The sequence below is a fragment of the Chaetura pelagica genome, unplaced genomic scaffold, assembly GCF_000747805.2.
Source record: "Chaetura pelagica isolate M959 unplaced genomic scaffold, ChaPel_1.0 scaffold3, whole genome shotgun sequence".
In the NCBI taxonomy this organism is placed as follows: domain Eukaryota; kingdom Metazoa; phylum Chordata; class Aves; order Apodiformes; family Apodidae; genus Chaetura; species Chaetura pelagica.
In genome coordinates, this window is record NW_009952974.1 from 7,713,224 (window position 1) to 7,727,938 (window position 14,715).

The 14,715-nt window shown below is 39.8% G+C and overlaps 1 protein-coding gene across 1 annotated transcript in view; it reads right to left on the reverse strand.

Moving 5' to 3' along the window:
- Window positions 1-14,463, reverse strand: part of LY75 (lymphocyte antigen 75) — a 42,477-nt gene extending 28,014 nt beyond the window's left edge. The window contains exons 1-13 of the mRNA XM_009996285.1: window positions 14,370-14,463; window positions 12,464-12,838; window positions 10,875-11,048; window positions 10,433-10,597; window positions 9,686-9,796; window positions 7,834-7,974; window positions 5,945-6,133; window positions 5,146-5,303; window positions 4,143-4,253; window positions 2,861-2,949; window positions 2,331-2,503; window positions 1,959-2,155; window positions 481-623 (exon numbers count right to left, since the gene is read on the reverse strand). Of these exons, the coding sequence (XP_009994587.1) occupies window positions 481-623; window positions 1,959-2,155; window positions 2,331-2,503; window positions 2,861-2,949; window positions 4,143-4,253; window positions 5,146-5,303; window positions 5,945-6,133; window positions 7,834-7,974; window positions 9,686-9,796; window positions 10,433-10,597; window positions 10,875-11,048; window positions 12,464-12,838; window positions 14,370-14,463 (2,120 nt within the window). The remainder of the gene's footprint in view (window positions 1-480; window positions 624-1,958; window positions 2,156-2,330; window positions 2,504-2,860; window positions 2,950-4,142; window positions 4,254-5,145; window positions 5,304-5,944; window positions 6,134-7,833; window positions 7,975-9,685; window positions 9,797-10,432; window positions 10,598-10,874; window positions 11,049-12,463; window positions 12,839-14,369) is intronic.
- Between the last annotated feature and the right edge of the window lie 252 nt (window positions 14,464-14,715).

Here is a 14,715-nt window from a genome sequence, read left to right on the forward strand (position 1 = left end):
GACACTACATTATTCACATTTTCAGAAGATGGCACCAAGTTTAGTCAGGAAGCATTTAATAAATAAAGATGTGACCTATCTGAAAACCTGAAATAATAACAACTCATCTCTAAAGAATGTATCGGTAAGGAACAGGAAGAACTTCCATCCAGCTGTGCCAAAAGTCAACATAAAGAAGGAAACACTTACTGTAACAGCACAGACTTCAATGCATGTAGTGGAAGATGCTCAAAGAAGACCTCTATTTTCCTGTGCTGCCTCTAGCAATGTGAAACCTCTGGCCAAGCTGTACCCCCTGACATTTTCCAGAAAGGCAGCAACAAGACCAGCAGCCCAAATGCCACATCTAGCTGTTTTTACTGTGGGAAACAGTCCACCATACACTATCTCACACTTGCCATTTGGGGTCAGCAGCAGCATTTGTGATCTACTGCAGAATGTGCCTGAAATAAAAACTGTAGCCCATGGCTAGTTCGTTACCTGATTATTTTTCTCAGGATAGAATGAAGTGCTTTGATTTCCTCTGAGTGACTAAAACTAGGCAGATGGCCTCCCAGCGCTTCACAGAACCTCTCTGCCTCTTCCCAGGTCCTGGTTCGCAGAACTCTTTCACTGTGGAAGAACTTCACAACAACCACACATCAGAGAGGAGAATGGCCCAAGTGACAGAAGTTTTAAAACACCTCGTACTACTCAAATAAGGCCACCCTAAGTAGGAGTGAATTCCTGGTATTTCCATTGACACAGAGCTTGATTTGTAACAATAATTTTTTTCCAGTTTGTTTGACAACAGCCAGAGTCTGAAGTTTAGCTGACAAAATTTGTTTCAAATGCAACATATTCCATATGGCAGACTCTCTCTTTTTACAAAACAACACCCACTTCACTCCAAAATTGGAAGCCAAATTGTAAGGGTTAAGGGATATAGTTCTCTCAAATTCATGGTGAGCTGCAAAGCCCGGTTTTCACAGAAACCAGACCTGTTTGGGTGCTGCAGGTGAAGAAATATCTTTGTCACACCCTTTGCTACCTGTATGTATCAGAGTTGCATACTTGGCTCATACAGTTCATCTAACATGTCCACTTGATCCCCTTGACTTCAGTCCAAGCCAGTTCCCGTCAGCTGGAACTCCCTGCACAGACATGCTGCACTTGGTCAGCAAAAGTTTTGGAGAAACTGCCAGAGCCAGCTGTCACATCCCGTCAGCTATGGGACATCAGCTAGACCCATCCTCTCGGGATGCTTGCCCACAGCCTTGTTATTCAAGCTGCATTTCCCCATCTTGCTACATGAGCTGTTTACAAGACACAGATCATTGCAGACACTAAGTCCAAAAATAATGAATAAATAATTGAATAAACAGCCTCAGTTTTAACTTGTTAATAAGAGGAGAAAAAACCTGCATTTCTAAATAGAAATTTGTGTAAGCTGTTCCAACCAACAGCATGGCTGCTTGCTTCTACTATTTACTTCAAAAAAAGCAATATACAGTTGAGGCTGCACTTTTTTGATAAAGTTTCATACCCATATCCAAACCAGAGAAATCCCCTCCTCTCTTAGCTATACTTTTAGAGTATAGAAATGAAAGGGACAAGGGAGGGCAATGCAAAGCACTTTCCTTCCCTAGTCAGGTGTCCCTCCATGCCAGGAAGCAGACTCAGATATAGATATGGCACCAGGCTCCTGAGATGGCAGCAGGGGTGGATGCTGTCACCCCACTCAGCTCTGATGTGCAGAGCTGGTCACAGAAAGAGCAGAGAGAAGCACAATGCATCTTTCAGGAATCGGCAGCGGGTGATGCATGAGAGCATCTGGAGGCAGTCAACCTGAATCAACAATAACTCCTACTCCCATCTTAAAACATCTTTCCCACAGCCTTCAGAGCAGCTATAAACTATCATACAGTTGCTGCAAGACAGTAACAAACAATTAACATCCAACAGGAATTACATTTTACCTTGTAGCAGGCAAGGCCAGATCCATTGTGCCACCCAGGGGGACAGGGGTCAGTTGGCTTTGGGAGCACTTCTGGCTCCTTGGGCAGCCCAATATATTTTTTGCAGACAGAAAATGCTTTAGTGGTTTTACAATCCTTAGTTTCCCATTTTCCAAGAAACTTTCCACTGGGCATGGCCACACATCCTCCTGAAAACTCTGAAAATTAAGCCACCAAAGACACATTTTAAGCTATTGGCTGGTTTTCAAAAACTCCGTATATTTCCGAATGATTATATTATTTCACTCTTGCAGTTCTGTAACGTGGTGCTCCAACAATTGCTCAGTGTAAAATGACAGTATTTTTACATATTTCTTAAACTGTTAAATTTACCTGGTTGCAAGGAATTCCAGTTAGTGTATGTCACAGCTTGAGTTTTTTCCCCCTCCACTGTACCCCAGGAATATATTCCTGATTGGCCAATATCCTGCAAACCAGTCCAGAAGTATTTTTCTTCAACTTTGGTGTGTTTTCTGATAAGACTATTTATAAATTCTTGTTCAAATCTGAAAATTCACGGATTAATACAAGTCAGTATTTGAAAGAAACCATTGAGAGATATGAAAACCAGGCTTATTATTACATGAGTTAGCTCAAGCTGTTGTCCAGGCAGTCCTGTACTCAACACAGGGTCAGCATGCTGGGAATTCACATACTTCGTAAAAGGCTTCACACCATACGTTTACCATGGAAAACCTAGCACTATGGAAAACACGGTTTGCTAGTTCTCTGCAAAAGCAATTCTTTCTCTCCTTTTCTTCTCTTTATAAACCACTAATTAGCATACAAAGGTTTTAATCTCTGACCATATCTCCAGGATCGTACTGTAAAACATGTCCATAAATTACAGAGACGTGCTTTACCTGTTCATCACTGTCAGATTGCACTGTGCTCCAAATGAAACCTCCGTTTTATGAATCTTGTAACAGTAGTTTCCATGTCTCTCCCATCCCTGGTTAGAGAACAAAATCCATGTTTATTCATAAAAGCTTAATTTAGGCATTATCTACAGGAGATAATAAGTCACTGCTAAGGTCGGCAGGTGCCCACAAGCTGGCACATCACATACAAGGCCCAGTATCATCAACTCTCAGATTCACAGTTCTAAGAAATAATGCAACAACAGGAATAAAATAACACCAGTGTTTTGCTCAACTATGCAGAGTCTTCTGACTGCTACGTACATTTAGAGAAACACAAGGGCAATAGCTTAGTCCTATTCAAAACAATAGGAGTTTTCATGCTATTCCACCAACACCAGGATTCAAACAGAGGAATAATAAGAGGGCATCACTAGCCTTTTTTTACTTTGGGAAAAGAAGTATTTTACACTGAAAATGTGTGAATTTTCAAAATATCTCTGTTATTCAAATCTTTTAATGTATATTCACACTGAAATTTCAAGGAACATTAATGTTACCTCCTTAAGAGCTTACCAATGCTACAGATGTCTGAACAGCACAGAAAGCTGTAACATCTACATGCTGGAAGTCTCTGAAGAGACAAATACCCCGAGGTTGTACAGAAAGAAAGATAAAGGGTAAACGTTTCCTGTTGCAGGCAATTTGCCACATAAAACTGAACCAAGAACACTGAAGTAGCTAATAATACCATCTCAAGATTGTTCAAAACAGAAAGGATTTCTTTTCAAGCCCTGTTTATGCTGTAAACATTATCCTGTAAATAAACCCAAATCAATACAATGCAACAACCCCCTTTTATTCAAGTCAAAGAACAAAAATGAGAGCCAAGTGTAACAGAAAGCTAATCTCATCAATCTTTGCATATTTCTATGTTGCAAAGTGCTTATCCTAAATTTTGAAACCTATTTAAAGCAAAAATGACAGAGCAAATGGCATTAGAGATAACGTATCTTGTAATAGCAATTTTTTTTCAAACAAATAAATAAAACACAAGATCTCCTGAGTCCAAGGTTCATAATACCTTCATCAATAAATGAGAATGGTAATACATCCACAGCCTCTCTAGGATAATCTGAAATTTGGCTCACAGTATATAAATGTCCTTTTTCAGGTAAAATTTTCCATAGATTTTACTGTACAGGCAAGGAAGAAATGGGAAGTAGTAATTGCATGCAGGATTCCAAACCAAGTGAAAGTAAAAGAAGTACAGACTTCCTGTTACCTCTTCCAATGAACAACTTTTATCTGATTTTGTTTCATTCAAAATCTCTCCTTTTTTCTTGCATACATATTTCAATTTTTCTTCACAGGATCTGACTCTCCACTGTCCCAGCTGTGAGAATAAAGGCAAAAAAAAAGTATTTAAGATTTTAAAATCTTTCAATTTTGACAGTGTAGGTGCTGAGGTTTTGTAAGGGGGAAAGCAGAAATGCCTCCAGCAAAAACACTGGATGCCCTGGATTATATGCACAGGTGCATGTGTGGAAAGGAGTGAGAAAGATGGCAATGTGGAGATGGGAAGATTCTGGATCACATTTGAAAAGGGGTGGAAAAGGCCCGGGTGGGGGCATGGGGTGTGCCCAGCTTACTGCGGGATGGGGATGAGGCAGCTCAGAGGAGCTGGGCACATAAATTCCACTGCCAGCCCAACAGCACAGCAGGCAGGCATTTGCTCCCATTTCTACTGAATCTGGGACGTGGGATACAGCCTGCTTCCCTCTCCACTCCTCATTTGTGACCTCCTTCCCTCACCCACCCCTTGCTTCTGTACTCTATCCCCCCAGTGCCCGTCCTCTCCTCTCCCTGAGGTACCTCACTACCCATTCTCAAATAAGGTGGCTCAAATTGATCCTGGGGATGACTGAACCCAGCTTCTCCCTTCAATAGTTTGGCCCACCTCCTTCCTGGCTCTCTGCAACACACACACACAGAATATGGGAACACAAAGTGCAGAGTGACAAGAACAACTGGCTGGCCAACTGCACTGGAGTCCCAGAGCTGTAAGCAATATCTTCCTTTCTTTGTAGTACACAAGTAACACAACTAGCAAGTGCTGGGCAGATAATTTTGGAGAAATTTGCTTGTAGAAAAACTCTCTGTATTTTAAAGATTATTCCATAAATAAAATTAGCTACCTGCTTTACCTCCCCTTGACTTTCACACACACCAAGGTTGCCTCTACTGTGATGGAAAAAAACTCTTACAACCCAACACTGCATTCCTACCTCGCCTGCATATGACACACAGTTAGGAGTGCTGTTAAAAGGAACCTTTGGTTCATTCTGATCCCAATATGTAAAATCCACAGTTGAGTGATCTGACCATTTGAACAAGGTTGGCACATCATCATTCCTGAGACCCATCCATATTTCTTCTTTAGCATCTGTAATTTAAAATTAGGACAACACTGTAGTTTCAAAATATTAAACTAATTAGAAAGGAATGAGAAATCAGCAAAATTAGGTTTTTATCACTATGCTGCACAGCATAAATGCCACAATTTTTTTTCTTACAGTGAGAAAGGGGATTTCAGACAAGTACAGTATATTATTGTTATTTTGCTTAAGTTATATTCATGAATGGGAATATATTTCACAGAGAAGGGAAAAACACCTGATAATGAACATTGAAGTGAAAAAAAGTTCAACAAAATTTTATTTTTTAAGTGCACAGAAAAACGTAAGACCACAGAGTAAATACGATATTTATCAGTTCAGTGAACCAGTAGTCAAATACTGACCCAAGTATTTGCAAATCTCTCTGAATGGAAAATTAATTATGAGGCATTAGACAACTAGAAGCAGGTTAGCCAAATAAATAAATAAATATGCTCAAACAAAACCAAGAATTACAGTTGCCTGGACATGAACACTCAGCACTAGCCTGGGTACAATCTCAGTCAGCACGAGCACCTTCATGTAAAAGCTAGAGGTTATGACAATCATCTGCTAGAAAATGGAAAGAGGTTTGTCATTTATGGTGCACAGCACTTGGTGCTCGACCTTTAAAAGTATCTCAACTCACCATTATGAAGCTTTGTAACAACCAGTTCAACATCTGCTAAGGAATGTATGCTGATGAGGTTACTCTTGTTTATTTTACACAGTACATCTGCCATATTCCAAGGTTCTGGGGTGCTCATCAGCATGTAGCAAAAACCATTGTGGGGAAGCCAGCCCGAATCACAGCGAGTATCCAAGTGTCTCCAAAATTCTAGTAGTGAAGAGAATCAGAATTAGAGGCTTTTGTTTCCCATTGGCTAGTGCAATAGGTTGGCATTTTCTTCATGTTTTAAATTTGGCAGCACCTTGAGAACAGCCAGAAGGCAGCGATCAGAATGTGTTCACATCTCTTAGGGCTAATGTTTGAAGAAAGGGTCACGATCCAGTCAAGCAAAGAGACTCGATTGAGCAGCATTACGGGGATTCATAATATTTTGGGACCATAAGGTAGGCACACGGATAAAGAAGTTAGTGGGAGTGAAATTAAAAAGCTGGAATGTAGTACACTAAGCTGGTTTTAGCGTAAGTGAAAGCTTCAGAAGAAACTGTAAGCAAGTTTTCAAAAGCAATTAACAGCAATTCAAGTTAATTAATTGCAGGACAGCAGCCTCAACAACAACTGCTTGTTTTGTTCTGGCAGGCATTTGCACTCGTATAGGACATTATTAGCTATTTGCAGTACCATGCACCCTACCAATTTTAAATAGCTCACAGTGAAACAAATGCTTCATTTAAAAAAAAAAAAAAATTATTCTGAAAGCTAAAATATTCAAGAGTTCAAACTGGTTTTAATGCATGCTGAAAAGGTATGTAACAGCCCTTCTGGTTCAAAACACATGATAAATTACTCCAATCATGAGAATTTTGGGGTTTTTTTTGTTTTTAATAAATAAAACACCACGTAAAGACTGGTAATGACTCTGTTCACCCCACTGAGGAGCCAGAGAACAGATAAGGATGGTTAATTGATTTAAGGGATCATTTAAAAATTTGAACCACTTTAGTTAAATGTAAACTGCTTACTGATTTTTTTTGCTCAAAGGCACACACTTGGGGGACCTGGAGAGAACGTGCCTTAGCCAGTTCCACCTCCAGGACACTGCTTCATCCTTCTTATCCCCTGGTACTTCCCCTCATCCAAAGGCAATCATCTTCATGTAAAGGTTTTCTCATGAGAGCCCCACAAGCATGATTCCTGGAAACTGTGTAAGGCCAAAGCATATATGGAAGAACAGGCTATGGATATGGGAAAGGCTGAATGTCCAGGTAAACGGCCAAAATCACAGAAGCAATAAAATATCTCAGCTGGACATTGTAAAAACTGAATGACTGCATGTATGTATGTGTAGGGAGGAGAGAATAAAGCTTTAAACTGTTCTCGTTTTCCTACTGTATTATGTGCTTTTACCTTGCAAGAGCAGTTACAGATCCAGTAAAGATTACATACCGGGCAAGCTACCAACTCTTGCACTCTTTTACTCGAAACAAGAGAGTATGATCCAAGCCTCAGGTACGTTTCATTTTGTGTCAATACACACCAAGACTGAGAGGAACTGGCTTAAAGCAGAAATAGAAAGGCTTCAGGTGCAGATCCCAGTTCCAGACTTTCAGAATTATATGAGAGAAGGCTCAAGCCATGGAGGGAAAATGTCATGAAAAGGGCAGGACTCTGCTGGGAAACGCTTAATGTGTGAATGAAAAACCTGCAATAAATAAAAGCTGTTTGTAATACACCACCTTGACACTAAAGTTACAGAGTTTGTTTCTGCTCTGCTAAAAAAAAAACACCAAAAGCTGTTGTGAAAAGTGTTTTGGCAGAAATGCCCAAAAGGCTTGAGGAGGGAAAAATACTCCCTAAGTGAACACTACACTCATATTAACTTAGAAAAACAAAAATGCAAGCTGTCCTACCCGGAGGGCTTGAAGTTTCATTGAGTGACTTCTTGCAGATATATGGAAGTGGAGTTCCACAGTGGTAACTCTGCCACAGACCTGAAGCAGCATTCATCACCACACAGCTAGTCCCATCCAGCAGGGATGAACTCTGCATATCTAAAGCCAGGAAAAAGCAAGAATAGAAAAGCACAACTTATGAAACAGTAGGGGAGTGACTGCTTCTTTTTTCTATTGCTTTTCAATACAAGAATAATATACTCAGTCAAGTACAGCACCTTGTATTTGAAGAACATACCTTACTTTGAATGCAGGCACCTGTCCTACCATTGGTCCACAGAAAGTTTTTTTGTAAGAAAGTTTTGGAATCAAGGAATCTGGGCTTCTTTTCCAATGTTTAATCAAGAACCAGGATGAATGTTCTATTTACAATACAACAAACCCTTGGCTGAGCATTTTCCCAGACTAGAAACATCTCAGGGGAGAACCCTTTTTGCAGCCCTCCGTTTCCTTTGGCAGCCCCTTTCTAGCCCCACTCCAAGCACAGCTCTGCACTCTTTCTCTCAACTCTAACCATAACCTTTACCTTAACAGAAGCCTGAGACAAGCCCCAGACGAAAAATATCACATAGCAGAACTCTTTTTCGCAATCCACAGCTTCCCTTGGAGCCCCTTTCCAATGGCATTTTTTGACTTTTTCTTTGAGCCCCGAGGCAAATCCCAGCTGTGCCCTACACAGAGCGTCCCAGCTCACCCCGTGCTGGGTTCATTCAGTCTCACATAGAAAAGGCTCAGGGTGGATCTTAGTTCTTTCACAGGAGAGTGCAACTGAAACAGGTGTACAGTGAAAAGGGTTACAGTGAAAGGATAAGAAATAGTGGGAACAATTTGCAGCCCGCAAAATTTTTCTTAGATACCAGTAAGTATTCTTCACAAGTGGGGTAGCCATTAGTATGTCTGTCATGACTGCAGACTAAGTTATGTCACTTGTAATTTGGGATAGTCCAGTCTCTAGCTCTGCATTACAGTCCTACAGTGTCATCACAGTTTCAGAAGAAGCTGCAGCCAGTAGTACTAGAAGCAGCAAAGTCCTTAAGCTTTCCAAAAGAAAGATCACATTTGAAAAAAAACTCACAGAAATTTCTTAGTAAAGCTTTCAAAGAAGTAACAGAAATCAATTTTCATCTTTTCACAGAATTCATCTTGCAGTGCTATTCTAGAAACTGAAGGGGAAAGGAATTCCACTTGAAAAGGACAAATTCAGCTTGAAGGGCAGAACAGCATTAGCTTCAGTATTCCTGATTATTATTCTTCCAGGATTCTCATATATGCACATCCATGGCGTATTTGGGAGAATATTACAAATACATGCTGAAAATTCCAAGCAAGACTCTCACCAATTCTACTAGGAACTTGGGAGCAATTTAAAAGGTTTTTTTAAAGGTTTTATACTTCTTTTACTTTAACCTCAAAACAAATTTAAGCAACCTTGAAGTTTAAAAATAGAAGTTAGGATTTTAAGTAACGTTAGTTCTTGCACATAATTGTAACACTTGGGGGAAGTCAACGCCATTCTGTCAGAGGCAAAAGAAATTTAGCAGCTAAAGAAGTTGTAGATTCTTTATTAAAATGGACCTCAGAGATACTATCAAAGTTTTACCTTTCTAAAAGATTTATTAATCTAATTATCCCTAAATATGGAACAAGCACAGAAAGACTAACAAGCCAGAAGGAAAAGTTGCTTCCAAAGTTTTAACAGAAATAAAACAACAACTTTATATTATTATTTTTTTATGAAGTCCGATGGAGAAGGGGGTGGGAAGCAAAGCAAAATACCAGTTCATATTGTGAACATCAGAAATATCATTACCTGGGTGCCAGTTGAGAAAATTCAAAGGTTTGTGATCTGACCACTGCCAACCTCCAGAAACATCCAGTTGATTTAAGCCAATCCAAAAGATCTCAGCAATGTAATCCTTAGCTGGAAATGAATTTATTATTTTTTCTTAAAAAACAGTCAGCATGAAATGATCATAGTTACTGGTCTCCACTAAATTAAAAACCTGAAAGGGCATGCATTTGAGGAAAGATTGCCAATATAACTGGACATGCAACCTTTCTCAAATTGAGAAGGAATTCACCTACAGGAGTCTTCCTTCCAAGGCCTTCATATGTTTGCCCTTCAGTTTTATATTCCCAACAGCACACTGATAATTCCTCCAGGCCAAGCCTGAACAGCAGTGAGGATGACTACATGACAAGTGGGTAAAATGCTGTTAAAACACCAAATGCAGCCCTGGCCCATATTGGAGATTTTGGAGACATTCCTCATTATAAATATGAGGAACAGCTAGCCACTACAGTGACATCACACAGATAAAGTAAAAAAACCTCACAAAAAAAACTACACAGAGAATCAAAAAACAAACACAACTCTAAAGTGAGAATTAGCAGCTATTTTTGCTACACAAATGAAAGCACTTTAAGTGTATTAAATACATTTTACATACAATCAAGCTTTAACCCCGAATGTTACAACACAAATTAAAATGCCATCTTCACTTTATGTTAATTTGTCAGGATTTCCTGATATTCATATGTGAATAATTACACCTACCTTGTATGTAACTTAATTCAGACTCATCCTGGATGCTAAGCAAATTGCCCCCTTGCCTTTGACATGAAATATAAGCTTCCTTCCAAGAAAGAGCAGACTGTGTATTAAACTGGTAGCAACTTTCAGATCCCAGATCATGTTCCCAGATATCATGACAACCATCCTCTGTTTAAAGGAAGCAGAAGGTCCTTGTAACTACAAATATACTGAAATATAACGACATTTTCAAAAGAAAAATTATAATACTGGAGGTCTATTGATTTTTATATTAGGTATCACATATACTGCAGAGTAACTAGGTAGTAATAATGCTGTCAATGCTGCCATAGAAAAGGGATACACTTTTACCCAGCTTAAGGGCAACGTGCTACACTGAGGTGCAGCTGTGCACACAGGAAGTGACAGAAAGCTTTTAAGATGTCTGTTTAGAAACCCAACATGCCTGGTTGCAAGCAGATTCCCCATTTTCCATCCTGAGTATAATCTTCAGATGTGGCACACCATTTCCCACCCGTATGTGTTCCATCCTGAATGCAGTCATGATGCCACGTCTTATTATAAAGAAAAGGGAACTCACAGGGCTTTCCGTAGGAGTTCCCATCTTTGGTATAAACTTCTGCAGGATTATAAAAAAAAAAAAAAAAAAAAAAAAAAAAAAAAAAAAAAAAAAAAAAAAAGAAAAAAAGAAAGAAGTACATACAAGTTGTCACTGGGAGAAAAGAGACAGGAAACATGCTGCTTGTATAGACAGAGTTTATTTAAAAGTGTGTAAATTGCACTCATGGTCTTAAAACATTGCACCTTGTTGCCACAGATAATATATGGCAATGCCAGAACTGAAAGAAATGAGAGGAAAATATTTTTCTGTACTTTTACTTGAGTGGGGCATAACACAGCAGGAACTTGTTTCCCACTTCGTGATAAGCTAGGGATAAATACATTGTCCTGTTGAAATCCAGGTGGTTTGCACAACGTACTACAGAACAAGGACCTAAGAATCAGCTCATGCAATAGAGAAAAAACATGTCAAACTGGAGCCTGCTGGGCTCTTCAGACTGGCAACTTTCAAATACCAAGTTGTCACTGGGAGAAAAGAGACAGGAAACATGCTGCTTGTATAGACAGAGTTTATTTAAAAGTGTGTAAATTGCACTCATGGTCTTAAAACATTGCACCTTGTTGCCACAGATAATATATGGCAATGCCAGAACTGAAAGAAATGAGAGGAAAATATTTTTCTGTACTTTTACTTGAGTGGGGCATAACACAGCAGGAACTTGTTTCCCACTTCGTGATAAGCTAGGGATAAATACATTGTCCTGTTGAAATCCAGGTGGTTTGCACAACGTACTACAGAACAAGGACCTAAGAATCAGCTCATGCAATAGAGAAAAAACATGTCAAACTGGAGCCTGCTGGGCTCTTCAGACTGGCAACTTTCAAATACAAAGACAATTCTGTTCTTAAACGTGGTAAAACAAGTTTTCACCACTTCTTCCAGCAAGCATGAGAGTTCAGATGAGACTGGCTACCATGGCAAAGTGGACAGACTACCAGAGCAAAGCAAACAGATGGTTCCTGACAGTCCAACAGGCTGTGAGCCAGCAGCATGCACTGAATTTGACTGTGCAACCTACCAGAAATTAAAATATCCTCAAATCCTGCACTTACTTGAGCTCACAGGAAAATTCCCATCACTATGAAGAGGACAGTGTCAGTTCTGATAGAAGGTGGTTGATATTTCATAATTAAATAGGCTTTCAATAAAATACAGGAGGAGGGATTTAAACGTGCTGAAAAAGCTACCTGATAACACAGCTTCTGCAGTTCTGCCTATATATTTTTATTAAAATGAGTTAAATTTCATACTTGAATATCAGTATCTCTCTACAGCACAACATACTGCTTTACTGACCAGTCTTTTCATATGATTAATTTTAAGGATTTATCGGCACAGACACGTAGCAACAAATGTGTAACAAAAACAAATAGATAAAAAATAAAATCTTCCAAACCCATGTGCAAACTTACCATGGTAAGGGTACTGACATATATCATCAGAAGAACTGTTGCTTCTCCACTGGTCTGTTGCATTTATGCTTGCAGTCACATAGGTACTCTTGACAGTCACTTTGTACTGAGATGCACCAAGGATAGAAGCATCAGCACATCGCCACCACAGCATTAGTTCTGAGTTACAATCAACCATTTTCAGGCGAGATAGGGCTTTGGTGAATATATCAAGTCCCAGGCACTGCTTGGACCCCAAATGAAAGAGGCGATTCTGGGATACCCATTTCCATAAAGCTTCACTTGTCTCCCTGCAGTCATCTATCAATATCCGTGAGTTTTTAACTTGCATGCACTTGTTGAGTGTGTCATGGCGAATGGTAAAAGCATCATGGCCTGTAAAAGAACAGATTCAGTATCACTTTCAAAGGAAGTAAATTGTCAAGTGTCATCATGTTCCAAGGCTACCAGAAACATACAGCAACTGTTGTTTGTACATCACAAGCCATTATCTTTTGTATATGCTACGTACATTCTCATGTTCTTTAGTGAGTATTCTTCTGGGGGAAACAAAAAATATCTCTTTTAAAATCATTATAAAATAAGGAAAAATAAAATTAGCCTGTTTTCTAAGTCAAGTCCTATCAATGGGAGTTCTTCCCTTAATTTTAACACACACTGATCGGATCAACCCCTGATAAATTTGCAAGCCTACTACATAAAGAATCTTGTATTCGTGCCTACCTGAAAATGTAGTAACACCCAGCAGGTAACATAAAATATCATTAATAATACCTTTAATTTAGTAAGCACTTTTTATTTTTAAACTGTGTATCACATATGATATCACAGCATGATAGACTCATGTATGAACCAGCTTGTAGGTACAACTGCAGCATTACTAAAGTAACTGTCACTGCCTTTGGGGAACTCTTAGCATTAATATCCCACGTAAGATGGCACGCAAAGATTAGCAGTATCACTTTCCAAATGATACAGGAACCTTGGTTTCATTTTCAGCTGTGACGCAGCTTGATATTAGAAAGAAAATAAAATAAGTTATCAAAGCATATTATACAACTTGAATAAGATATGGATCACCCTATAGACACAAGCTGACACCTCTGCCAGTACAAGAACACCTCTATGACAAGTGTCATGGGTTTAAGCTATCAAAAAAAAAACAAAACAAAAAACAACCCTACAACTATTCCCATGCCACAATAAAGCCAGTCCCACAGCATGAAACTTTCACTAACTGGGCTGAAATGGACCTTGGCTGTCCCAGACCCACAAGGCTCTGCTGTATAAATAAGGAATCTGCTGAGTAGTGGTTTGTATTTAATAGTAATGCACTGTCAATCACATTCCTATTGTGGTTTTGTTTTTAATATGACTTAATAATAGGTTTGGCTGGACAGCAAGGAAAATACTTAGTGATATTGTACAGTGGATTTTACCACTACTTCCCAGTATACTTGTGAATTTTCCACTGTGTAAGTGCCAAATAGTATTGAAATAGTACTGAACTCATCAAACTGTAAAGACGAGTCTCTAAGTCAGACACCTATTGGAGTGACGTTTTATAAATAACACATTTTAACCAACCCTCTTTCTCATCCTCTCCGTTAACTAAATAGGACATTTTAACAACCAAACCTGCATTTGTGGTAGCTTTTTACCCTGTGCTTTTTCACCACAGCATCTGCTTTTTGCATTTTATTCTCCCCTCCAGACTTCCTTCTTCTGTTCAATTTCCTATGTTCTTGGCCGCTTCTCAGATCTTCTTATTCCTCGTTCTCCTTTTGCTTCTTCCCACACAACCCTCATTCTGACATCAAGAAGAAAATCCCTTTTTTAAAGCTTCCCGAGAAAAACTGCTGATGCTGTCTCACCACACCCCTATCTCCAGCAACGCATTAAATACCAGCGCTCAGTGACTGCAGTTCAACACTCTGGCCATGAAGTTTCTCCCTTACACCTTCATCTACAAAACCCAGCCTGTCAAACGATCCAAACATGCGAGGTCCAACCACGTACCGACGAGCTGACCCAACTTCCCAGCAGCTTCGGCTTCCGAGGCAATTGCCCAACGCCAAACTTCCCCACCTGCTCCCGGGAGGGCTCGGTGGGAACCTCCTCCCTCACCCTCCCAGCATCACGCTGCGAATAAACGCGCCGGCTGGACGCCCTGCAGGGTCCGGCCCGAGTTGGGGTGATTTCTCCTCTGGAGGTACCAGGCCAGAAGCCTCCGTCCCGTCCCGTCCCGCCCC